Source organism: Bos grunniens, chromosome 17 (genome assembly GCF_055505025.1).
Source record: "Bos grunniens cultivar Pamir isolate PY7600 chromosome 17, Bosgru_T2T1.0, whole genome shotgun sequence".
In the NCBI taxonomy this organism is placed as follows: Eukaryota; Metazoa; Chordata; class Mammalia; order Artiodactyla; family Bovidae; genus Bos; species Bos grunniens.
The window spans coordinates 46,417,378-46,441,690 of record NC_141181.1 but is presented as its reverse complement, the minus strand read 5'-3'; the positions used below and the strand labels follow the sequence as shown (position 1 = coordinate 46,441,690).

General features: G+C 52.5%; 1 protein-coding gene across 2 annotated transcripts in view; it reads left to right on the top strand.

The window, feature by feature from the left end:
• The window catches only part of ADGRD1 (adhesion G protein-coupled receptor D1), a 176,696-nt gene that overhangs the window by 128,964 nt on the left and 23,419 nt on the right, over positions 1–24,313 (top strand). For both annotated transcript variants that reach the window (XM_086347242.1, XM_086347243.1), the window contains 4 exons: positions 12,604–12,707; positions 14,345–14,456; positions 16,959–17,112; positions 22,951–23,017. In XM_086347242.1, the coding sequence (XP_086203368.1) occupies positions 12,604–12,707; positions 14,345–14,456; positions 16,959–17,112; positions 22,951–23,017 (437 nt within the window). The remainder of the gene's footprint in view (positions 1–12,603; positions 12,708–14,344; positions 14,457–16,958; positions 17,113–22,950; positions 23,018–24,313) is intronic.

Sequence of the window (24,313 nt, the reverse complement as noted above, 5' to 3'; positions counted from 1 at the left end):
GGCTCTTCCTGACTCCCAGTGCCATGTGGCTGAACAAGTGCGTGGATGAGGGAGTCAGTTCCACCCGGGAGAGGAGCTTAGGGAAACACAGAGTGTTCTTGCTGGACACTGGAATGCTGAGTGCATGTGGGGTTAGTCTGTAACCCTGATTCCCAGGCACAGGGACTGCAGGTGCACAGATGCTAGAACCTCCCTCATCTCCAAGGATTGACCAGCAGGGGGCACCGGGGACCGAGGAACAGAGGCTCCCACTGTCGGGCTGCTCAGGTGGGCTGGTCCAGGCAGGATCCGGGGATAGGGGCAGGTGGGTTTCTTGTTGAAGCGACAGTAACCGCAGTGTCAGACTTATGCATGGAATTTATAGGCAGGGAAATCAGAACAGGCAGAATTTGGAGGAGGTGAGAACAGAGAGACTCTGGAACAAAGGCTGAAGGTATCTCTTGCCTTAGGGGGAATTCAGTCCTTCCTGTGTCTGGGATCCCCACCCGAGGCTTGCATTTCAGAGCATAGGCTTGCTGTCTAATGTGGGAAAGCTGTGCTATGACAGACAGTCATGGTGATGGCTGAACCTGGTAATGCCCAAGGTGAGGTGGTGGTGAGCACAGCCCAGAACTGGCAGGAGCACTGGAGGCCCACGCAGCACAGCTCAGACTTTCTCCAGGGTGCTGGCCCCTGGCTCCCTCGTGGGCTCTTTCAGAGCAGCCTGAGTGTGGGCATCTATCCTGGTGGGGGCAGGAGCTCTGTGCCAGGACAGGTGCCCCTGGGAGAGCTGGACCCCAGGGGCCCCCTCATGTTCCCGTCAGCCAGGTAGCCTGGGGAAGGAGCAGTTCCCTAAGACAGGGTCACAGCCTGTGGTCTGCAGGCTGACTTGGCCCGTAGACCTGTTTTGGTTAGCCCTTTTGTCCATGAAAGTGAAAGTGTTAGTTGCTCAGTCACGTCCAACTCTTTGCCATCCCATGGAATGTGGCCCGCCAGGCTCCTCTGTCCATGGGGTTATCCAAGCAAGAATACTAGAGTGGGTTGCCATTCCCTTCTCCAAGGGATCTTCCTGACTCAGGGATCGAACCCAGGTCTCTTGCATTGCAGGCAGATTCTTTACTGTCTGAGCCATCAGGGAAGCCCCCCATTTGTCAATATTTCTTTTTTTAAAAAATTATTTTATTGACGTATAGTTGATTTACAATATTGTATTAATTTCTACTGTACAGCAAAGTGACTCAGTTATGCATATATACCTATTTGCTTTCATTATGGTTTATCACAGAATAGTGAATATATTTCCCTGTGCGATACAGTGGCCCTTGTTGTTTATCCATCCTGTATACAACTGTTTGATCTGCTAACCCCAAACTTGCAGTCCTTCCCTCCCCCAGCTCCCTTCTCCCTTGGCAACCACAAATCTATTCTCTATGTCTGTGAGTCTGTTTCTGTTGCATAGATAAGTTCTTTTGTATCATATTTTAGGTTCCTCATATAAGTGATATCACATGATATTTGTCTTTGTCTGAAAGACCCTGACACTGGGAAAGATTGAGGGCAGGAGGAGAAGGGGATGACAGAGGATGAGATGGTTGGATGGCTCAACAGACGTGAGTTTGGGTGAACCCCGGGAGTTGGTGATGGACAGGCAGGCCTGGCGTGCTGCGGTTCACGGGGTCGCAAAGAGTTGGACACGACTGAGTGAACTGAGCTGAACTGATTTGTCTTGGCTGTTGGAAATAGCGCTGCAGTGAACTTAGGGGTGCATGTACCTTTTTGAATTATAGTTTTCTCCAGATATATGCCCAAGAGTGGGATCGCTAGATCGTATGGTAGCTCTATTTTTTGTGTTTTGAGTAATCTTCATACTGTTCTTCATAATGGCTCTACCAATTTACATTCCCAAAAACACTGTAGGAGGGTTCCCTTTTCTCCACATCCTCTCCAGCATTTGTTATTTGTAGACTTTTTAATGACGGCCTTTTTGTCATTTGTCGATACTTCAAAATTCAGCTGTTATCTAAAATTTTGGATTTCTGGTTTTCTTTTTTAAAAAAAGGAAAAAAAGATCTGACCATAGAGAGCTTCCACTCCTGAGCAAGCAGCCATGGCCCCTGCAGGCAGGGGTCTGCACTGCAGTTCTCCACAGCCCCCACCACTCCCTATCGCCTTCCTCACGAGGGGCCATTCATCATCATGTTCGCATTGTGCTTTTAGGAAGGCAGCAAAATGCTGCTTATTCTTTTCTAGGGAAGAGAAATGACATATCCACTAAGAGGAACTTTGGGAAAAGAAATGCAGATAAAGATGTTTCTTTTTGGAAGAATAGTCTTGCTTGTTTATTATGTATGCAAGCTCCCAGATGGCCTCATGAATTTATATAAGCTGCCTCTCTGAGGGCAATGGTGTTTGTGGTCTCTGACTCAGAGGAGTCCATGTCCTGAAGCAAACTCCAGGTTTTTCTGGGCATTTCTAAATCTAGCCACTGGTGGGAAAGGAAGGCCATGGCTAGGGCACACCACGCCTTCCTGAGCCTGGAGCTGCAGTGGTGGGGGGGGGGCACCTGCTTTCACCAGAGTCCCTCCCCCACCTCTCAGGGCCCATGTCAACTCGGGGCCAGTGGTTAGAGGATCGCCTGGGCTGCAGCCACCTGAGGCCATGCCCCCAGCTCTGGCTGCCAGGGAGGGCACGGGGTGGGTGTGGGGTGGAACCTAATTACAAGGCAGCCCTGGGGCTAGTGAACTGGCCCCTCTCTGAGCTGTATTTGTGGTCCTGGTGGGTGTATCAGAGACAGACTGGGCCAGGATTTAGTTGGTGCTGGCAGAGGGCTCAGTTCACCATCAGGATGATGTCTCCAAGGGTGCACATCACTTACTCTGATGAGTACCTACTGTATACAGCTCTATCCCTAAGCAGTGGCCCCATTCTGTCTCTTGGTCAGTTGAATGCTTGGTCCATCCCCTAACACTCTGCATGGCTTTGGGCAAGTGCCTTCTCTGAACCTCAGCTTACCTGCCTGTGACATGAGTGGGGACCCTCTCCTTGTGGAGTTGTAGTAGGGAGTCAGATGCATCTCAGCCCTGAGAACTGAACTCCAAGCACCCAGTTGTTAGTACTGAGTTAGAGCACCCAGCCCAAGTACTGAGCTCCAAGCACTGAGTCATGAGTACTGAGCTATGAGCACCCAGCCCCAGGCACTCAGGCTGACCGAGACTGCAGTGATGTCAGCAGCGGCACCCACCTGGGATGTGGCCAGTGGAGCCATGTCAGACAGGAGTAGGCAGGGGACTGGGGTCCCCTGAGCCTGGGGACCCCAGACCTCCCTACATGGCAGTGTCAGAGCATGTGTCCCAGCGTCGTCCTTCTCCTTTCATTCTTTGAAAGGACAGTAGGGTCCTGTGCTCTGGGCAGAGTCGGGACTACTATTTCCCTGTTAATGGGAGTCCTGTGGGAGGAGGGAGCTGAAAAGTCTCTTGTTTTGCCCTTTTCTCTCCCAGGGTGTAACGCCTCACCCTGTGGGTTTCCACAGAAGGGGGCTGTCCTAAATGCCTTTCTCTTATGGATCCAGAAAGTCTCCCTACATCACTCCTCAGTTCCCTGGTCTGTTATGTAGCAAAAGGGGGAGCTGACAGGCTCCCACTGGGTCCTGGCTCGTCCTCTGGGCTCTGACTTGCACACCTGCCCTCTGTGCGTGTGTGTTATTTGCTCGGTTGTGTCCGAGTCTTTGAAACCCCATGAACTGTAGCCCACCAGGCTCCTCTGTTCTTGGGATTCTCTGGGCAAGAATACTGGAGTGGATCGCCATTCCCTTCTCTGGGGCATCTTCCAAACCGAGGATCGAACCCAGGTCTCCTGCATTGCAGGCAGATTCTTGACCATCTGCACCACCAGGGAAGCCCACCTGCTCTCTCCCTTTTGCTGATTCACCAGCCAAGGCCTTCAGGCTGTGTGTGGACCAGGAACTTCCTCTTCTGACCCTGCACCTCCATGGAGCCTGAGAGCCTGTGATGGTGCTGAGCTGGGCACTGGGGACTGCAGAGAGTGCCTCCCTTCTCCCTCCTCCCTTCCCCCTCCCCTGCCTCTCCCATCTCTCTCCCTTCTCGTCCTCTCCCCCTCCCATTTCTCTCCCTCCTGCCTCCCTCCAGGGCTCCCAGGGCCCTTTCCTTGCTGCCTCTCTGGTGGGCACGTTGGCTGAGCTCTGGGGCTGGGCCACTGCCTGTCATCCTTCTCTCCCCGCTAGAACCCCAGGCATGCAGGCACTGGGCCCACCTGGGAAAGAGTTGCAGGAGGAGGAATCAGATGTTTGGGGAGCTCAGCTTGTCCATGAACCTGACCCTGCTGTCCTAGGGACAGTGCCTTGCTGTGGGCTCAGCATCCCCTCCTGGCAAATTTAATTATCCTCCTGTCCTTCAACCAGACCCAGGCTACTACCTTAGAGGAAAAGCAGCTATTGCTTTATTTATCCTAGACTCTTCTGAGAAACCTCTGCTCAGGGGGAGCTGACGGTGGGATCCCAAGGGCTCCTGTCTCTGAACCCCCTTCAGGAGGGAGAGCTTGCTTCCTTCGGGGAAGGGGCGGTGAGGGTAGCTGCCAGGAGGGAGGATGCAGGGGTGGAGTCAGGGTGGAGCCAGGGGCATCTCCATCTGGAGGTAAAAAGACTGCTGTGCAGCCCACCTGCCAGAAGGAGGCCAACAGGAGGGAGAGACAGAACGCAGGGCAGAGAGCCCAAGGGTTCTGTAGCCATTCAAGGTGGTCAGCTCTGGGCTGGAGGACTGAGCTGGGGACTGAAGTGCATTCTGACCCAGATTGGGTGCACTCTGCATTTTTTGTCATAAACATGATGGATCACCACATGGTGATGGGAAAGGGGACCCTCTTGGAGAAGTTACCTCCCCCCATGTCAGGGGTGAGGGGCCCTGCAGGAGCCCGAGGGCTCCTTGCAGGACTGAGACAACGCCAGGGCCAATTTCTCAGGCTATGCTTGCTGTAAAGATGCTGCACTACTTGGGAAAATGCAGTAAATAACACAGAAGGTGGAGCTGAACATGTGGGCCCCATCCCTTCTCGTGTCTCCCAGCCCCCTGCCCAGAGCAGGGCTGACTCTCTCACCTCAGAGACAGTCTCCGTGTCACCCTCTGCTCCTTAAACACAGAGTTGTGTGCTGTAAAAACCATTCTGTGCTTTTGAGAGACGTATCAGTACATCCTGGCGACTGCTTCATCTCTGTCTATGCGGACCTGCCTCATTCATTTTCACCACTGGGTACCCCCCTTCCCCCACCCTCAACCCCGGGATTTCTCTAAGCCTCTGTGGATCCATGTCAGGTGACAACAGTCTTTGGCTGCTGCAAACAATAAATATCTGTGAGCAGACACCCTTCCCGTCACTGCAAGTGCGTCTGTAGGACAAATTACCGCAGTAGACTTGCTGGGTAGAACAGCCCAAGGTTTGAACTTCTCGTAGCTAGGTGCTTGAAGCCACCATTTATGGGGAGGTCTGCTCCAGCCCTGCCTCTGTGCAGAGAGTGTTGGGGTGGCTGGTGTGTTGGCTCCATGTCACCCCATCGTCCACATGCCTCCCACAACAGTTGCTCTGTGTGCTTTGCAATCTCCGTCTTGAGTTCCCCCTGATCCTCACCCCCACGTATAAAGCCGAGTTCCCCCTGATCCCCACCCCCACGTGTAAAGCCGGATATCACACAGCTTCCAGTTAGCATCTTGGGAGCTGGCAGCCTCCCAGCCATGTTGGCAGGCTCAGGGGCAGAGGCACGGGCTCCCTGACACCCACGGCCCAGCTGCCTAGGGCTGGATGCAGGAGGGATCCAATCCCCAGGACCCTAGGCATGTCTGGATCCTGGGCCTTTGCTCTCAGACCCACCCCTCCCCCTGCTGGACTCAGCATCCTAGGGCTGACCAGTGCTGGCTGCCCTTTGGGGCTCTGGCAGGAGATGGGAAGGGTGAAGCCAAGTGCCATCCTCTCTCCCTGAGCCTCAGGCAGCTTTCCTGGCAATGGCCTTGTTTCTGCAGCCTCCTTCTGGCAGCTCCTCCAGCCTGTGGCCCTGGCTTCCCCAGGTGACCTTTGACCAAGGCAGGTGGCTTCCGGCTGTGATTTAATTAATACCTGGGTAACACCATCATTCCTGTGGCATCTCTGTTCCCCTTTGCAAACATTACCCTGAATTAAATTTCTCATTTTTTTTAAAAGACTGAAGTAGTCTTCCCAGTCAGCCTCAGACTGGTACACAGCTGTATGACTGAGTGGAGATGGTTAAGACAGCCCGAGGGGCCTGGTCTGGGTAACCAGGGAGTGAAATGGCTCAGTTCTAGCCCCCAGCTGACTCTGCTGATGAGGTGGCTAGCCTGAGGAAGGCAGGTCGATGACACCTTTTTAAAGACATGGACCCCAGTCTTCGTGCATCTGGTGGGGTTTCTCCCCCACCAGTGCACCCCTGTAGGCCACGATGGTGCCCTTCAAGCAGCCGAGAAGCTTGGAGCTCTGGTCTCATTTCCATCACTGGAACATAGTGAAAGTCACCTGCAGTCTGGACTGCGTGCAGAGGGTGTTGCTAGTGAAACCCACAGATGATTAAGCCCGGAGACTGTTGTCAAACCTCGGCTGCCCAGTGAGCCACATGCCCCTCCTGTCCAGGGCTGAAGGAAGGCACATGGTTTAGCCAGGGTCAGAGGGGACCAGGGGAGGGGCAGGCTCCAGCAGAGCCTGGGTCCCAGCAGAAGGTAGACCAGAAGGCAGGACGGAGCAGGCCTTGCAAAGAGCCAGGGGTGGGGTGGTGGAGGCAGGGGAAATTGATGGAACGCAGGGTCCAGGAGCAGTGAGGGGCTGAGAGCATCTACATCTGGGCTGACCCAGCGGGTGGGCTGCACGCTCTCAGATTGTCCCCAGTTGTCCTTCACTCTGCTCAGCCACAGGTTCCCTTGACAACTGGCTTCCTGCCGAGCCCAGCCAATGAGAGGCAGGCATGAAGTGACACCGGTCTGCTCTCTGCTCAGATGCTCCTATGCCGCCCATGGCCCCTCCGTGGTCCCTGCTCCCGCTGTACCGCCCTCCCCCCAGGACCCCAGCTCAGGGGACAGGCCTGTTGTGTTTCCAGCTCTCCAGTGGTCCTGGCTCTGCTCACATCACCCCCTCCTGTTGTCCTTCCCACCCTACAAGGGTAGAAGTTCTTGCTGTGGCTGTTCTCTGGGGACTGTCACCATCATCTCCTTTTCCGAGGGTTCCCAGACTTTGTCCCCCACTTCCTATGTTCAGTCCCCTCTGCTGAATTCCTGGGAAGGCCTTCCTTTCCTGTGTGGACCCTCCTGAAAGAGTAAGTGAGTAAGGCGGTGAGGCAGAGATGCTGGCGGGACTGAGCACTTGGGGGCCTTGCAGACCCGGGCAGGAACAAGGATTTCATTCTGGGTGCAAGGGTGCCCAGGAGGTGGGTGAGTTCAGACCCATGTCAGACCCATGTCTGCTCAGCCAAGTGGAGACTTGGCTGAAGATGGGGTGCAGTCAGGGAGCAGCGAGGCAGTCCAAGAAGTAGAGGAGGTTAAGATAGAGGCTCTGGAAACTGAGGATAAGGAGAGATGTATGCCTGCATGTTAGCAGAGGAGCCAACAGGACTGGGTGGGGATGAGCTCTGAGGGGAGAGAGAGGACCTGGAATGACTCTCACGTCTAGGTACCCCCTCCTGTCCCCGACAGTAACCTCCAGCAAGGCCTTTGATTATCTAAGCCTGATCAAGCTCAGAACTAGTGACCTTATTTATTCACTCATGTATTTATCAGTATCTGTTTGTGCTTTGTTCATTATCTGCTTTCTCTACTGCAAGTTAAGCCCCAAGCTTGGCACTCAGTGGGTGCTTAATACATGCTTGCTGCTGACGGGGGTCCAGGCCATCTGGGGTTAGTCCAGTACTTCCTCGCCAGCTGTGCAGTGATGGGCAGTCATGTTTCTTCAACATGAGAACCACGATCCCCACTCACAGCCTCCTTTGCTGGTTTGGTGCCTGTATACAGTAGATGCCCAATAAAGGCACTTCTGTTCTCCCCATCTTAACCATCCAGTCTGCTGTGAATGCTTCACGACCCCAGGTGAATCTGATCTTTGGTTCATCTTTCGAACATCTAGAGTTTGCCAGTCCTTGTCAGACGCTGGGGATCTGGACAGGAGCAAGACAGACAACCCTTGTTTCCATGGACCTCACCACTAGAGTGCACCCTGCTTCTGGTCCAGGAGGTCCTCTCCTGTCCTCTCTGTCTGCTTCCGGTTGCATGCTGGGGCCAGTGTGAAGTCCACTTTCCCTCCTATCCAACTTCACAAGGCACAGGCTGTTGGCTGCTTACAGTGGAGCCATGTTTAACACAAGTTCACTTAACACACTGGCAAACCAGTGGGCTGAACATGCGTTAAAGTTATCAAGCTCTTATATAAAAAGAGAGGGGGAGTAAACCCTTCAGGCAAGCAGAGTCTCTCAGATTATCCCAACACCAACACACACACTATTCTGCTCTGTGGATTTGACAGCTGTTTTAAACAAGAAAAATTTGAAGACTCTAACTTCTGCAGGCAGGTTCCTCCTGTGGTCTGCCTCAGTGCTACTTGGACCACTGTGCTGAAGAATGATGTATGAGGTTACCTGCACAGACCATGGTTTGTAGGGGACCTGAGAGGTTTTCAAAGGTCCTTCTGATCACCTCTCATTTTCCCCTCATAGGCTTGCTTTATCATGCAAGTGCCGTGTAAAGTATGACCTTCCGATATATTAATAGCTTGCCTTCTGCTCTGTATGAGCATTTTGAGACTGGCTAAGAAGGCAATGGCACCCCACTCTAGTACTCTTACCTGGAAAATCCCATGGACTGAGGAGCCGGGTAGGCTGCAGTCCATGGGTCGCTAAGAGTCGGACACGACTGAGCAACTTCACTTTGACTTTTCACTTTCATGCATTGGAGAAGGAAATGGCAATCCACTCCAGTATGCTTGCCTAGAGAATCGCAGGGATAGGGGAGCCTGGTGGGCTGCCATCTATGGGGTCGCACAGAGTTGGACATGACTGAAGTGACTTAGCAGCAGCAGCAGCAACCAGGATAATAGTTCTGCTCGAGGAAGGGGCCTTATCTCATTTTTAAAGTGTTCCCTATTGTGGTTGGCTTAAGGCTGGCTTTGGTGGGGTTGGTAAAAGCTGTGATGAAAAATAGGTTGATGGTGAGTTTTGATTAATGGTAAGGTTGGTTGATGGGTTGAGTTGGTTGATAATAGGGTTGGCTGATGGTGGGGTTGATTGACAGTGGGGTTGGTTGATGGTGAGATTAGCTGATGGTGGGGTTGGTTGCTGGTGAGATTGACAGATGATGTGGGGTTGGGTGCTGGTGTAGAATTGGTTGATAATAAAGTTGTTGATGGTGAGGTTGGCTGATGGTGGTGTGGGTTGATGGTTGAGTTGGTTGATAATAGGGTTGGTTGAGGGCTTCTGTGGTAACTCAGATGGTAAAAAATCTTATTGCAATCCAGGAGACCCAGGTTTGATCCCTGGGTCAGGAAGATCCCCTGGAGAAGGGAATGGCTACCCACTCCATGATTATTGCCTGGAGAATTCCATGGACAGAAGAGCCTGGTTACAAAGAATTCTTTGCATCGGGTTGCAAATATCAGACTGAGCAACTAACACTTTCAGTTTTCTGCAGGTTGGTTGACAGTGGGGCTGCGGGGCATATGGTAGAGTACTGGGTAGCTGTGGGTATGAGGCTAGGGCTGGACTCTCATTTTTCAGAAGCACTAGGCAGAGCCTGTGTGCAGAAAGCAGGCAAAGATTTCAGTGAGTGTGGCTGGCCAGGTATAGCCCTCACATCTGGAAGCTTTTATGCTGTGCAGTGAACCTCACATGAGCCCACAAGAAGCTCACTAGAGCTCTGTGAATGGAGGAGGTAAAGTTTCATTATTTTTCTAAGAGGTATACACACAATGGTGTACATTAAATTCATCTTTTATGGTGAATCAGTGGGGGAGTCAGGGGAATAGACTCCAGGGCTCTTTCTACCCTGAAACCTTCAGCAAATGAACCCTCATTCTCAGTAGTACCTGCTGGTCTCAGAGCTGTGGGTGATCAGGCAGTGGAAGTTTCAGGAACGTGATCTCTGTCCTCAAAGAGCCCCCCATCTCTCTGGGAGAGAGAAGACTCCCCCCATGAAATGTGACTGGTGTCAGAGAGTGGGATGCTCACACTGTGGGGATGTGAGATGTTTGGGCAGTAGAGCGATGAACAGGGAGGGGGATGAGCTGAGACCTCAGGGTGCAGAGGACTCCATGCACAGAACTTGCGCTTCAGGGCCAGACTAGGGAGGGGACTTCCCAGTGGCAATGGGGTGAGCATGTCACCAGAGCCAGCCTACCTTGTTGATACAGACATGGGGCTATATTTCATTTGCTGGCATTTCCATTGGTCATTTAAGTTAATTTCAATTTAGTGAGTGCTGCCGAGGTCAATCTCAGTTTCCAAGAACTGTTGATGGCCTGCTGATGTCTATAAACTCTGGTAACCAACACTTCACACCTTCTCTTGTTGGCAAGGATCATTGTAACTGTGACAAGACACTTCTATTGTCTTATGAGACAGCAAGGAAAGATGACATAGTCAGTATAATGTTAGTGTTTCCTCTTTGGGTTTTCATTTCCGTTTCTCAAAAGCATCACTTGAAGTAACAGCACTTCCAAAGATGTACTCTATTCCCCTCCCCCAAAGAGTTTGAGAAATGCCAAGTTTAACACAGCTCTCTCTCTCTCTCTATATATATATGTATATTCACCTGTAGGATTTCTCAGAAGCCTTATATTGCTTATATTCACCAAAACATCTTTAAAGGCAGATAGAGAGTGCAACTTCTCTGAAACTTATCTAAAACCAGAAACGTCATTTCACAGAAGACCAGTGACAACATCTCACAGGAATTAGAGTGTTGAGTGATACCGTGTGGGAGCGTGGCTCCAGGAATATATTTCCGTTTGTCTTCCTAGGGGATCTGATGACTTGGAGCACCGTGTGTTCCATCTGCAGATGGGGAAGTTTAGGATCCAAGATCTTGTGATGTTGCTGAGAAGGAAGGCTGCTGGAGGAGCCCACTAGTGGCCCCACCCGCCTAGGAAGCTTGCTGTGCTGCAAAGATAGGAGTTACTCACAAGGGCCCTGCCTTGACGTCTATGGCTGCTGGGTCCAGGCTTCAGCCTCCCCACCTCCCTTCAGCCAGAGATCTGAAATGTTTCCTGACCCCTGGGGATGAGTTGAGTGACTCAGATCTGAAGGAAGTAGACCCCATTAAGTGATGAGTCCTCAGGCACAGAGCTGCTGGCTCCCAAATTGTTCCTTGCGATCCACTTACATTTCCTGGTGGGGCCTCCTGTGCCTGTAGCATTTCCCTCATCCTGGCCAACAGCCCTTTTACAGATCTCAGTGTTTCCTCCTTTTATTCCTGGTTAGGTCCCAGGTGGCTCAGTGGTAAAGAACCTGCCTGCCAATGCAGGAGATGCAGGTTCATTCCCTGGGTTGGAAAGATCCCCTGGAGGAGGACATGGCAACCCAGTCCAGTATTCTTGCCTGGAGAATCCCCATGGACAGAGGAGCCTGGCTGGCTACAGCCCATGGGGTCACAAAGAGTCAGATGTAACTGAAGTGACTTAGCATGCATGCTCAGGTCCCAGTGAACAGGGAAGAAGGTGGTTTAGCTGGAGGTCAAGGTTCTGGGTGTCCTGGACAAGGCTGGAGGGTCCTTGATGTCCAGGGCTGGACACAGATGCAGAATGAACTCCAGGCTGGGTCTTTCATGCTGGTGGAGGAGCCATGAGCCCCAGCAGGAAGTGTACTGCAGTGACCTCTGCCGGAAGCTGGTCTTCTAGTTGTGTGGCTTAGGGAGCACCGAGTTTCTTGGATCCCAGGTTCAAATGTGTGTGACCTTGAGATGCTAGCTCCTGGAGTCTTGGATTGGTCTCTTAAGTGAGCTGTGGTTTCTGTCACCATCCTTTGTGACTTTGCATCCACTTAACCCACTGAGTTTGTTTATGCTGTATTTGACATCAGGGATAATAGCAAACTCTTATGTTGCTCTGAGCATTTTATGTGTGTAAATTCATTCCTAGGTCATTGGCTGGGAACAAGGGCATGTTGTGACTTGAACCAAGGCCTATGGATCAGGCTCTTAAGCAAACACTACATCTCCTGGGTAGCTGTGGATGTCACATTCTAGACAGGGAGGCAAGGGGCAGGCAGGCTGCTTGGGGATGGGTGGGGGAGGGGTAGGCAGTAGGCTCACAGAGACTGATGGGTGGAGGAATCTGAGAGATTGGTGGAGCCGTTTGGAGCATCTGAAATGTACAGAACCAAGGGCCAACATCAAAGGCCTTGCCCTCTTGATGGCAACAGCAGGGTATCTGGCAGAGGCAGGGACTGTCAGTCACCAACTCAGAACGGCCCGATGACTACCTGGTGCTCAGCTGTGCATTAGCCCGGGACCCTTTCCAACCTGAACTCTACCTTACCTCCCCTCAGTCAGGCTCGGGTGGCACTAACCACTGGGCAAGTCCCCCTGTAGGACCTGGACCAGATGGCTGACCACCTCCGCTCTGCTTCCCGCACAGCTCACACGCGGACACCAGGTGGCGCTCTCGTCCATCAGCTACATCGGCTGCTCGCTGTCCGTGCTCTGCCTGGCCATCACGCTGGTCACCTTCGCCGTGCTCTCGTGAGTCATCTTCTGTTCTCCCCCGAGGGCCAGGAGGTTGGCAGCTTCGTGCGAATGTCAGTGCCACCCCTGCCCACCTCGATTTCCCTTCTGGCACTTGTACTGGGCTGGGGGTGTGGATGGGATGGCAAATGCTGGCCTCTGTTTAGATTCTGCACACACGGTGTGTGACAGGTGGATGGTTGTTCCTCAAGTACCTTTTGTTTTGAGATCTGGGGTGTGGGGAGCCTGTGGGGTTCTGGAAAAGACGGAGGAGAGAGGAGGGGCTGTCGAATTGGAGGGCACCTGGCTTGAGCTAAGCTGGAAAGTTCTGGAAAGTTCCCCAGCCCACAGGACTTTCTGGCTTTTGACCAGGTGAGTGCCAGAACAGAGGACCTCCCGCCCCCCACCCCCCCACCCAAAATGTTATCAAAGCAGCCAGATCCTTGTGGGGCTGGGCTGCTGGAAGCCGCAGGGGTAAGATCCCTGGAGGGCCCCTTCCGCCTGCTGAAGTCACATCAGTCTGGTCAGAGCTTGAGGGGATACCCCCAACCCCCGCCACCAAGTGGATACTGGCAGCTAAGTCTGCCCATGGCTCTTTCAGGACTGGGACAGAAAAACAAGATCAGAGCCGAGAGTCTGGGCAGTCAGCCGGGAAGATGGGTTTGCACACTCCCCTCAGAGCTGTTGGACCTCTAAGAAGGGCGTGTTACTCACACCTGGATGGGCCTCAGTCTCAAGGGGTGCTCAGGTGCTTCCTCTGCTCACGGGGTTCCTCCTGGAAGTTGGCACCCCTCCTCACCTGCCCTGTTCCCTGAGGACACTGGCCACCTGGGTGACTGTCTGTCTAGGGGGGTCCCTGGTTTGGTTGGTCCGGGATCTGCCACAATGGCAGGGGAGGCTGTTAGCTTCCCTGGGCCCCTGCTGCAGCCCACCAGGGACCTGGGCACTCTGAGGGGTGGAGCGAGGGTTCCCACTGTACACAGGAGCTTCTGGTAGGATCTGAGCCAGGTAAGAGGAGATGGAGGCAGGTTTGGAGGGGCCTCAGTGTTATGCTCAGGATGTTCCTGCTTTGATTCCCTTGTTCCCCAGCTATTTGCTCAGCAAGTCCAAACCCATCACCACCCCCACTCCAACCCACCCAGGCCTATAGTCACCTCTGAGGACGCAGTTGCACCCCAGACAGTAAAAGCATGCCTGATTGGGGGTGGGGGTGGGGAGGCAGATGACAAGTGAGGATGCGAAGGCCTGAACACACATCTCCACAGCCGTCTGAGCCCTGAGGGCAGTTTAGAGAGGAAGTGGGCTCCCTCAGGCTCAGGAAGTTCTCTCTAAGGGGAGACCCGGGGAGGGACTTTACTGCAGAGTAATAGCTGGTGCAGAGACCTCAAGGATGGAGCGGGCTGGGGATCTTGGAGAACCAGAAAAAGGGGTCTGTGACCAGAGGAAGGAAAGAGCTGAGTCGGAGTGATGGGCAAGGGTCAGGTCCTGCAGGGCCTGTGGAATGAGCTGGGTCATTTCCAGGAGTAATAGGGAGGCACTGATGGTTCATAACCAGAAGTGGCAGCACCCAGGCAGGCTTATCAAGACCTCTTTGGTGATTCTTGGAGGAGCAGTAGGGGGAAGCCACAGCTTAGCCAGTGCCTCTCTGCCCCCAGCTCGGTCAGCACCATCCGGAACCAGCGTTACCACATCCACGCCAACCTGTCCTGCGCTGTCCTGGTGGCCCAGGTCCTGCTGCTTATCAGCTTCCGCTTCGAGCCGGGCACGGTGAGTGGGTCTCCTGGGTCCTGATGTGTCCACAGTGGGCCTCCCTCCCATCCCCTCCTCCCATCACCAGGGGGGCATCAGCAGGGGTGGCACCTGCTGATTTCAACTCCAAATTCAGACCACTAGATAGCCAGGCTGTGGTTCCTCTGGGAGAGACAGGGAAGATGACTGGCATGAACTGGCCTCCCTGCTCACATCAGTCTTGGTAGTGAAGACAGGTATGGCCCTGACTGCATGCTGGACGCTGTGCTAAGGGCTTACATAGATCCACTCAGTTAATCCTCATATCAAGCCCAGGAAGTGATGCCACAGAGGCAGGACTGAGGCACAGAGGGTTATAGTGACTCGCCCAGGTAAGTGCCGACCAAAATCTGACCTCGTGCAGTCTTGCTGCAGACACTGCTCTCCATTTCTGCTCTGACTGCACACAGCCACACCCCTCCTCTGACTACCCAGGGCAGGTGCTCTCCACAAACAGACTGTGAAACCTAGACCCACATTTCTGTACCCTTTGAATCAGGCAGGGAATTCTCTGGGGAGCTAGGAAGTCTTAGATCTCACAGTAAGTCAAATGCTGAGACCAGAATGACCCAGGCTTGGGTGATGTGGGTTATAAGCCTGGTTGATGGGAAGGAGAAGCAGAGATGGGCTTGCTCTAAATTAGGACAGAAAGAGACCCGAGCGGTATGAATCAGTCCTGGGATACAATCACATTTGGCTAAAGGAAGATGAACTCTTTATCCCCCTACGTGAGGGTCAGCAGAGCCTCTTATCCTTATGCCCAGCAGTGTCCTCAGCCCACCTGCCTGTCCTGGGGCTGCTGCCTAAGGAGAGATCCACTCTCCTCTGCTCGCAGGTTTAGGGGTTCAACCAAGCATCTAAGAAGTTCTTGGCTGTGCCTTGGACAGAAGAACCTGCACCAGCCTCATTCTCTCCTACAGGATGCTTTTCAAACTCCACTGTGGATCATCACATGGGATTTTCTTAAAATGTAGATTCAGGTTCAGCAGGATCTGGAGTTCCTGTTTCCATCCAGTATCTGGCTGATGCTGCTGACCCAGGCCACACTGAGAGGAGTGAGCTCCCACGGTGTGATGGCAGCAGGAGGGGAAGTGGTCCAGGCATCCACTGTCCAGATGATGATCTCAGGGACCCGGGAGTATTCTCCCTCTCAGAGCCCAGGTGTCTGAAATCTCAGGCAGGGCTCCAGTGGGTGGATCTGCTTGAGTGATCCACCCATTGGATGACCTCTTGACAGACAGGAAAGGTGACTGTGGTGGCTGGTCTCATCCAAGCCTCTGTGTGTGTAGGGGGGTAAGGTGCTCCCCACACCAAAGGGGAAACTGGTCCTAAAAGACCCAGAGCCATGAATACTGGGACCACAAAAATAGTAGATGTATCCCATATTTATATCTAACTTTAACAGAGCCTGGTGACAAGAAACACAGCATTTTAGCAACTTGTTCCTTTTTCTTCCCCAAAGAATTAACTGTCCAGGGGGCCTTGGGAGGACAGGATATAGAGCCCCCACAGAGATGGTTGTTCTTGGTTTTCATCTTTGTTTTCCTCCCTGACTCCTGGTTCCCTGGCCCTTTGATCTGAGCTTAGGGATGGGTGGCTGTGGACTTACAGAGACCATAGTGGCCCGGGGGGAGAGGAGTTGAAATTTCTGATCGAGGTCCCGGGAGAATCTGAGGCCACATGGCTGAGCCTGAAGCTGTGGCCATGACACTAGGAGCAGGAGGGACCAGATGCCCCGTGATGCTCTGAACAGAGAGGAGCACAGCTGCCCTCCTCATCTAGTCAGAGAGAAGGCAGGTGGGCCTTCTGGATATCAGTGCCCCGAACAGCCAAGAAAAGCAGACATTACAGATAGTTTGTACATCTCTTGTTTATTACACACTATTGAGAGTAAACTCCAGAGAAGCGGCCGTGTCACTCAGGCTGTTCAGCTCCAGGTAAATAACCAACACCTTGAAGTAGAGAACTAAAACAGACACGTCACATGCTGATTTGTCTCTTCCCCTCAATTCCATTCCCCTCATACACTTTGCTCTGCAGCACCTCCCGACTGCAGAGCCAAGGTTACTTCATAAGCTCCTAGGGTACTTAGGTCTGGAGCTATGAGGGAAACCCGCTTGCTGATGGCTCCGCCCCCTCTGGAGCTCAGGCCATCCACCTGGCCAGTCACATGCCCGCCCCTGAACCAATCCTGTGGCAGGGATGGGGATATTTATGCTGATTGGTCGGGCCGATTCCCTGCCCTGTCATGAACCAATCACTATACCTGGGAGGGGTTCTGATTGGCTACTGCTTGAGTCACGTGCTCCACTCAAATCACTTCCCCCCGGGAAAAGCAAAACATGACTCTCCAGAAAGAAATGAAGCCACATGACCATAAGGCACCCCCAGAAAATCTGTGGAGGGAGGTTGAGACAACAGCAAACACGCACTGCTCACACCCTGAAAGAGCTTATTTTCTATGCATTGCGTTGATCCTAGGCCCCGTGCCAGGTGCTGGCCATGCTCCTGCACTACTTCTTCCTGAGCGCCTTTGCGTGGATGCTGGTAGAAGGCTTGCATCTGTACAGCATGGTGATCAAGGTCTTTGGATCAGAAGATAGCAAGCACCGCTACTACTATGGGATAGGATGGGGTAGGTGGGGATGGGATGGGGAGGTGGGGATGGCATGGGGCCGGGGGCAGCGGTGGGTTGCGATTTCATCTTCATGTGAAACACCTTGAAGAGGCCAGGTACTGTCAGTTCCCATGGGGAGTGCTTTGGAGTGTTCTATTCTAATGGTTGGCTTCCCTTCTGTCTAGAAAAGATCTCAGAGGCATGTTCCTGAGCCAGTACGGGAACAGTGGCCAGCTTCTCTTGGATTGACACCCAGCTTTAGTGTGGGGTGCTGGGTGGGGAAGGTAGCCTCTAATACCACAGTATATGGGTGCCCTGGGGGGAGGGCAGTCGGGGCCCTGTGTTCCCAGCCAGTCACACGGTGGGTGGACTCTGTAGACTGTGGGTTGTGGTTGGAGGCGGAAAGGAATTCCGATCTCTTGGTTGTGCTTACCTGGAATAGAGTTTCTGCACCGTGGTGCTAGGGAGAATGAGATATGCAGGCAGTCTGCCCCAGGGAGATATTGTGGCTTTGGATTGGGCCTCAGGGGAGGGCGTCTGTCTTGTTAGCCATGCCTGCCTGGAGTGGAGCAGATTGTAGCCCAGGTGTCCTAGTCTCTCTGTTTTCCTCTCTATTTTTAGTAGGTTTTCTTGAATAAATTCTTAATTTGCAGCAAGCCCTTAGGAAAATTTACAGAGACTTTATATGCTTATGTTTTTTTAAAAGCTAACTTTCATCAGTTATGGTAGTCCTTTATCTTGGGAGTTACCTCCCCATCGTCGTGACTCGTTTGTTGAACTTCCTCCTTGCCCATCTTGTGGTGGAGCACCAGAGCACAGGAGACCCTGCTTCCTGCCAGAGTAATGGCCACCTGGAATTCTTGCATTTGCTATAAAGCATTAGTCCATCATCAGGGACCTGCTACTCCTTTCTAGTTTTCTTGCAATAGATTTAATTTTCACAGTCTTAAGCATCTGTCTACAATGTGGGAGACCCGGGTTTGATCCCTGGTCAGGAAGATCCCCTGGAGAAGGAAATGGCAATCCACTCCATTACTATTGCCTGGAAAATCCCATGGACTGAGAAGCCTGGTAGGCTACAGTCCGTGGGGTCGCAAAGAGTCGGACACGACTGAGCAACTTCACTTCACTTCACTTCATGGTGCAGGGAGCAAACAAACATTTTATTCTGTGCTTTGACCTGGCTAACGGAATGGGGAGAGAGGAGACTCACGGGCCCCACGCAAGCATAATTGTCTCCTTCCATCCTGCTGTGACTTCCTGAAAGAGGTGGGTTGCTCCTGCCTCTGACTTCTTCATTTAGTAAGCATTTAGTAAGCTTACTAAATGCTTCATTTAGTGAGCATTTACAGGATGATGTGTGATCAACCGCCTGTGATGACTAGTTTCTTTATGGAAATGGCCATGCAGTTTAGATTTGTGTGTGCATGTGCATGCACACATGTGCACGTGCGCACACACACACCCCATAGCCACAGCAAGGACGGTTGAAATGAATTAAGTGCGGAATTTGTTTCTGCAGTGACAGGAGCCATCTACGCTGGTTCAGGGTAGAGGTGAGGGTCACAATCCAATCCAGCCTTGAAGGATAGCTTCTTTAGCCTGAAATGTATTAGAGGAAAAACAATGAAATATCTGCCAATATATAAAAATGGAGAAGGTTTACATAAAATTATGGGGTTCTTTTGAAAAATGAGGAGATCTGGAAACTCTGAGTTTCCATTCCTACTTGACAGCAGTGGCTGTGACTGCGTGGTTTCTGGTCCCAGTGTCTTCCCTGTGGGTGTTCTTAGGCCTCCACAGCCTCCATCAGAGACTCCCTGCAAACAGAGGGCTGGGATGGGTGCCAGCAGGCCTGCCACCTCTGTCTCCAGTCTGCGTCCCCTTAACTGATTTCATCAGGGCTCAGAACTGCATCCCTCCTTCTTAGCTCTGGGCCTGAGTACAGACAGTCTGCAGATGGCTGGACTCTCTCTACCTGCAGTTATTAACTAGGAGGAAGCTGGAGGCTGATCCAAGGCCCTAGGAGGTCACCTATAGGAAGGATCCTCCAGAGAAAGGCCACTTCCCTAGGGATTTTCAGCCTGCTCTTACAGCAGCCTTCAAACGGTATCATTTTTTGAAACTCAAGGATTGTGGTTTTAGCTGACTTGGAATTGGAGGTGTCCCATGAACAACCTACCCAAGGTTTTTCTGTATGTCAGGCCCTGTGCTTGAACTTGTAAGGTGGGTGAAATGTAATCTCTGTCCTCAAGGAGTCCACCTGGGAACCTGGAGAGGAGGTGAGTGATAAACAGTTGAGTGTTTGTTTACATGTTGGTGCAGCAGATGTGAATCTCTGACCACAAATTCCCAAGTGGTCAGAGAAACGATCATAAACTCAGAAGTGAAAGAAAGGCAGCTTGCTTCACTTTTCTCTGTTATGACTTCATTTCTTTTGTGAGCATCCACTCATCTAGGCTTCCCTGGTGATTCAGATGGTAAAGAATCTGCCTGCAATGCAAGAGATCCCAGGTTTGATCCCTGGGTTGGGAAGATCCCCTGGAGGAGGGCATGGCAACCCACTCCAGTATTCTTGCCTGGAGAATCCCCATGGACAGAGGAGCCTGGTGGGTTGCAGTCCATAGGGTGGCAAAGAGTGGGACACGACTGAGTGACTAACACTTTCACTTTCACTCACCTAGGGTTGAAAACTTCATCGTAGTTCATTCTGGACCCTGCCTTTCTCTGAAATCGTGCTGGTGTCCCAGGGAAGTGACATAGTACCGAGATCTTGGGAGGTGTGTCATTCAGGACAGCCTAGGTCACGCTGCCATAACAAGCAGCTTCCAACTCACATCAGTTGAAAACAGCAACGTTTGTCTCCTGTGTACACTGTGTATCCTCAGTGGGCTGGTGGCCGCAGAGGGGCTCTGCTCAGGGCAGTCCCTCAGCAGCCCAGGGTGATGGGGAAGATGCTGCCTTGAGCCATAGCTGGTTGCTGTGAGAGAGAAGATGGTTTGGGTATATATCACCCTGGAAATTAAACACTTAACTGATAGAGGCATGTGTCCCTTCTGTTCACAACTCACTGGCCAGAAGGAGTCAGTGATCCAACAGCCTTGGATAAGGAAGTGCAAACCTCTCATGTGCCCAGAGCGAGGCATCCAGAATACGGCCTCAGTGACTTCTACCAGAGGGTGGACCACTTGTCTTCTGGCATTGTTATCTCTCTGCCCCTTTCTGCTGAGACCTCCCTGCCCCTGTGTTGGATTTCACATTATCCATCCTCTCCATGCGTTGCTCTGTGTGTCCAGGTTAATATTTCATAGCAATGCTCCTTCTGGTCACTCCTTACATCACCCCTCCCCACTTCCCTGGGTCTTAGGAGGCAACAACCAGTGTGGTTCCTCTGAAAGGTCACCACATTCCAAAGAGAACACTGCTTTCTTTAAAAGATTTATTTATTTGCTTATTTTTGGCTGTACTGGGTCTTTTCTGCTGCGTGGGCTTTTCTCTAGTTGCAGAGAGTGGGAACTACTCTCTACTTCCGATGCACGGGCTTCTTATTGCGGTGGCTTCTGTTTCAGAGCACAGGCTCCAGGGCACATAGGCTCAGTAGCTGTAGCTCCCAGGCTCCAGAGCACAGGCTCAACAGTTGTGGTGGATGGGCTTCGTTGCACCATGGCATATGGGCTCTTCCTGGACCAGAGATCGAACCCATGTCTCCTGCATTGGTAGGTGGATTCTTTACCACTCAGCCACCAGGGAAGCCTAAAGAGAGCGCTTCTTGAGCTCCATAAGGTCAACATCCTTGGACAGGGCCAGAGGGACTTCAAGTTGTTTGCAGGAAGCAGGTCACATGTCTGCCTGGGTTGTTGAGGTGTGAATTTCAGATGACAGCAACAGTGGAAAAGACATCTGAGTTTGTTAGTAATAGTGGAGGTTATTGTACAGAGATGGACTTTGTACATCAGTGCCTCCTGGATCACGTCCATAGCTCAGCTTGTGTGGTCCTTACAGTAAGTAGCCTGATGTCACCTCCATTTACAGAGTGAGAACCTGGTGACCCAGAGAGGTTCAGCCGAGCCCTTGAGGCTTCACAGCTGGTCCAGGTTGGCCCTGGGGCTAGAACCACGTGTCATTTGGCTCCAAAGCCCAGGCTCTTCCTGCTGGCTGATGTCTGCATCCTGTTCCCATGCTCATCCTCCTGCTGCCTGTGAATTTTCCTTCTTAACAACGCGCTCACCCGATCCCTGTGGCTCCTGCAGCGTGTTTCAGAGAAAGCAGAGTGGAGCTTGCCCTCTTCTCAGACCCTTCTGGTCACCTTTCCATGCCCTGTCCTCTGCAGGACACAGAGGATGGTGCAGGAGAAGCTGTGACCAAGGACTGTCAGTGTTGCTTTGGGGATCGTGGGAGAAACACATCACACCGCAGTTGTGAAGGCAGAAAAAGAAGCTTCTACTCTTCCATTTAACTCTGGGCAGTAAAGGGATGACAGCCTCTGACTTGGGCCCCCACCATTGCCACGATCAGCGGAGAGAGGTGTGGCAGCTCCAAGTGAAGCCTCAGCCACTGAGTTTGAAAATCTGTCCTCTCTGGCACCTCCAGTTCTTCCTGCACCTTTCAGAACCCACCTGAACGGGGCCCTGGGGACTCTGCAGGGCCCCATGTGCACCTGCCAGGCTGTCCTGTGGACCCAGTGCTCCTGCAGCACCTGCTTCTCCTGCACCCTGAGGCTTGGGCTTCCTCGGGAAGATGGGAGTGGGGGGACCTTGGTGTGCCATGCCCCCAAGGTCCCTCACCATCTCAGGTCCCGTGTATTCCTCCCACCCCAAGTGAGCCAGGCAGTGGGGGTTCTCTGTGACATCTGAGGAAACTGAGGCTCTCAGTGAGTGAGCAGCAGGGTGGGGGCCTGGTTCCAGGTCTCCGCTTGTCTCCTGTGACTCTGGGTCCATCAAGGCAGGAGGCAGCCAGTGGCTCCAACACCTGGAAAGGCTCTGGCTCCTATGAAGTTGTGCACGCAGGTAGAGAACCCAGTGTGGTAGCGGGTCAGTGGTGAGAGGCGCAACTCCTCCTGGCCCCGGCACCTCTCCCCAGAGGCTGCTCTTCTCCTGTGAGAGCCCTGCGATGTCTTGTGCAGATGTCCTGTGATGCAGACTATTTTGACATCAAATCAAAGTATTTCAGAGATGGGATGTTTCTCCAGAAACTCCTTTTCAAGATAATTTAAACTTGATCCTCAGAAGGGCAGGTGTGCTGTCTGCTGACTGAGCCACCAGACATCCCAGGAGGGCTGTGGCCTTGAGGTGCCCAGGCCTGGAGTGAGTGGGGGTAGCGGGGGAGAGGAGCAGGCTTCCCTCTGGGTCCTGGAGCTGGTCTCCCATGGGCGGGACAGACTCAGCTCAGGGGCGGGCGACAGAGACCCACTTGTTGTAATGTATCCCCCCACCCTTTTTTCTTTGGAATCTGCCAAGTGCAGTTTCCTGGTCGGGAGCCCTTTCTCCTGGAGGGGAGGGTCAGTGGGTAGAAGGGACCCCTTGCTGTCTCCGCACCCCCCGCCATCCCTTCCTTGCAGGGGAGGAGAGGGAGACCCTGTGCTCATGGCACTGATCAGTCAGAGGCCCAGAGGATGCACGGCTGCTTTCTGAGCAGCCAGAAATGGTTGTTTTCAGATAAAGAATAGATTAGTAACGGATCTTCCCTAAAATGCACCTGTGTGTTATCTCTTTGTTTAGACTCTAAGTCCTTGGAGCCTAGAGGCTGTTCTGTGCCCTCAGCACTCAGCACACAGTTTTTTGTATCCGTCAGGTATAAAATGAATAAATGCATCAAAAGAGAGTGGCTAATACAATACTCTGCTCTCATTTTCTGCAGGTTTTCCTCTTCTGATCTGTATCATTTCAATAGTCTTTGCCATGGACAGTTATGGAACAAGTAAGAAGTAAGTGAAACGGTGATTCCTGTGTTGGCAGGACTCCCGTGGGGAGGGTCCCCATGGCCCCGGCTCGTTGTCTTCCTGTGTTCTTCTGGGGGAGGGGTCTGTCCAAGGCTGGCATCTTCCAGCCCTGACAGTTTTTTTAAAAAAGTGTTTTGGGCTTTATCCCACCTTGAAACTAGCAATGAGGGTGTTCTAGTGCCTCCAGGACTGGGTGGCCGGTACAGGTTTCTAATGGGAACTTTCCATCCATGCAGTTTTCCTAGACATGCTGTCTGGTCCCCTGTGGAGCCCAGTTTTGTGTCGAGTCCTTTCCTTGGTTGGTCAGCAAGTGCCTAGTTCATACGAAGTCTCATTCAGTTACAGCCCAGTGAACATAAGACTGTGTGCGTGTAGACCGGTGCGCGCCAGCAGTGGGCCCCAAGGTTCTCCTCGCGGGGGCGGCAGCAGATGGGACCCTGTATGTTCTAGACCTCATGCCACCGTTTTGAAACTGCAGCTGGTGGGTCCAGAGTTGAATCAAGAAGAGGCTGGGTTGGTGCTGTGCAGCCAGGCCAGGTGTTCAGGTTCTAGAAAGTTGATTTCCTTTCCTCCCAAAGAGAAAAAGGCTTTAGCTCAACCGTCTTTAGGAGGCTGCCCCCTTGAGCCACTGAGAGAAAACACCATGGAGAGAGTTTAAGAAGAGAGAGGGAGTTAAACTTGGTCATAGCTTCAGCCTGAGATAATTTCTCAACTGAGTCACTAAACTGGGAGGAATCTGGCTTATTCCACTTTAGGGCAACAATTTCCTGGAGATGAGGCTTTTAAAGAAAGTGCTGTCTGAGTGCATACTGAAATAAGAATGATTAAACAACCACTGTTCTGGCCCATTCCTTGCAAGCCTGCGTGGTATCCGAAGTCAAGGTGCAAATTAAAAGAAGAAACTTCATCTCAAACACATCTCGTTGGCATTTGTTCAGTGTCTTTCCATCTGGGAGTGCAGATGCTGGCCGCCCACAGCATGTGGCTCAGCTCCAGGGTCTGAGTCTGATACAAGCCTCTCATCCACTCACGTGCCTGAGAGCAAGGCATCCTTGGCAAATGTCCAGAGGGTCACTGAGTGTCTGATGGGGACGGGGGATCTGAGGATGCTCGTCCACTTCGCACTCTGCATGACAACAGTGGAAAGCATGGGCTTCCTCCTGCAGAGTCATCACCCTCTCAGGGAGCCTGGGTTGGAGACCACTGTACTCGCTGTGTGTTTCCATGGGAGATGCCGCATCCTCAGACAAGAGGCTCTTTCTCCAGGGTCTGGGTTCCAGA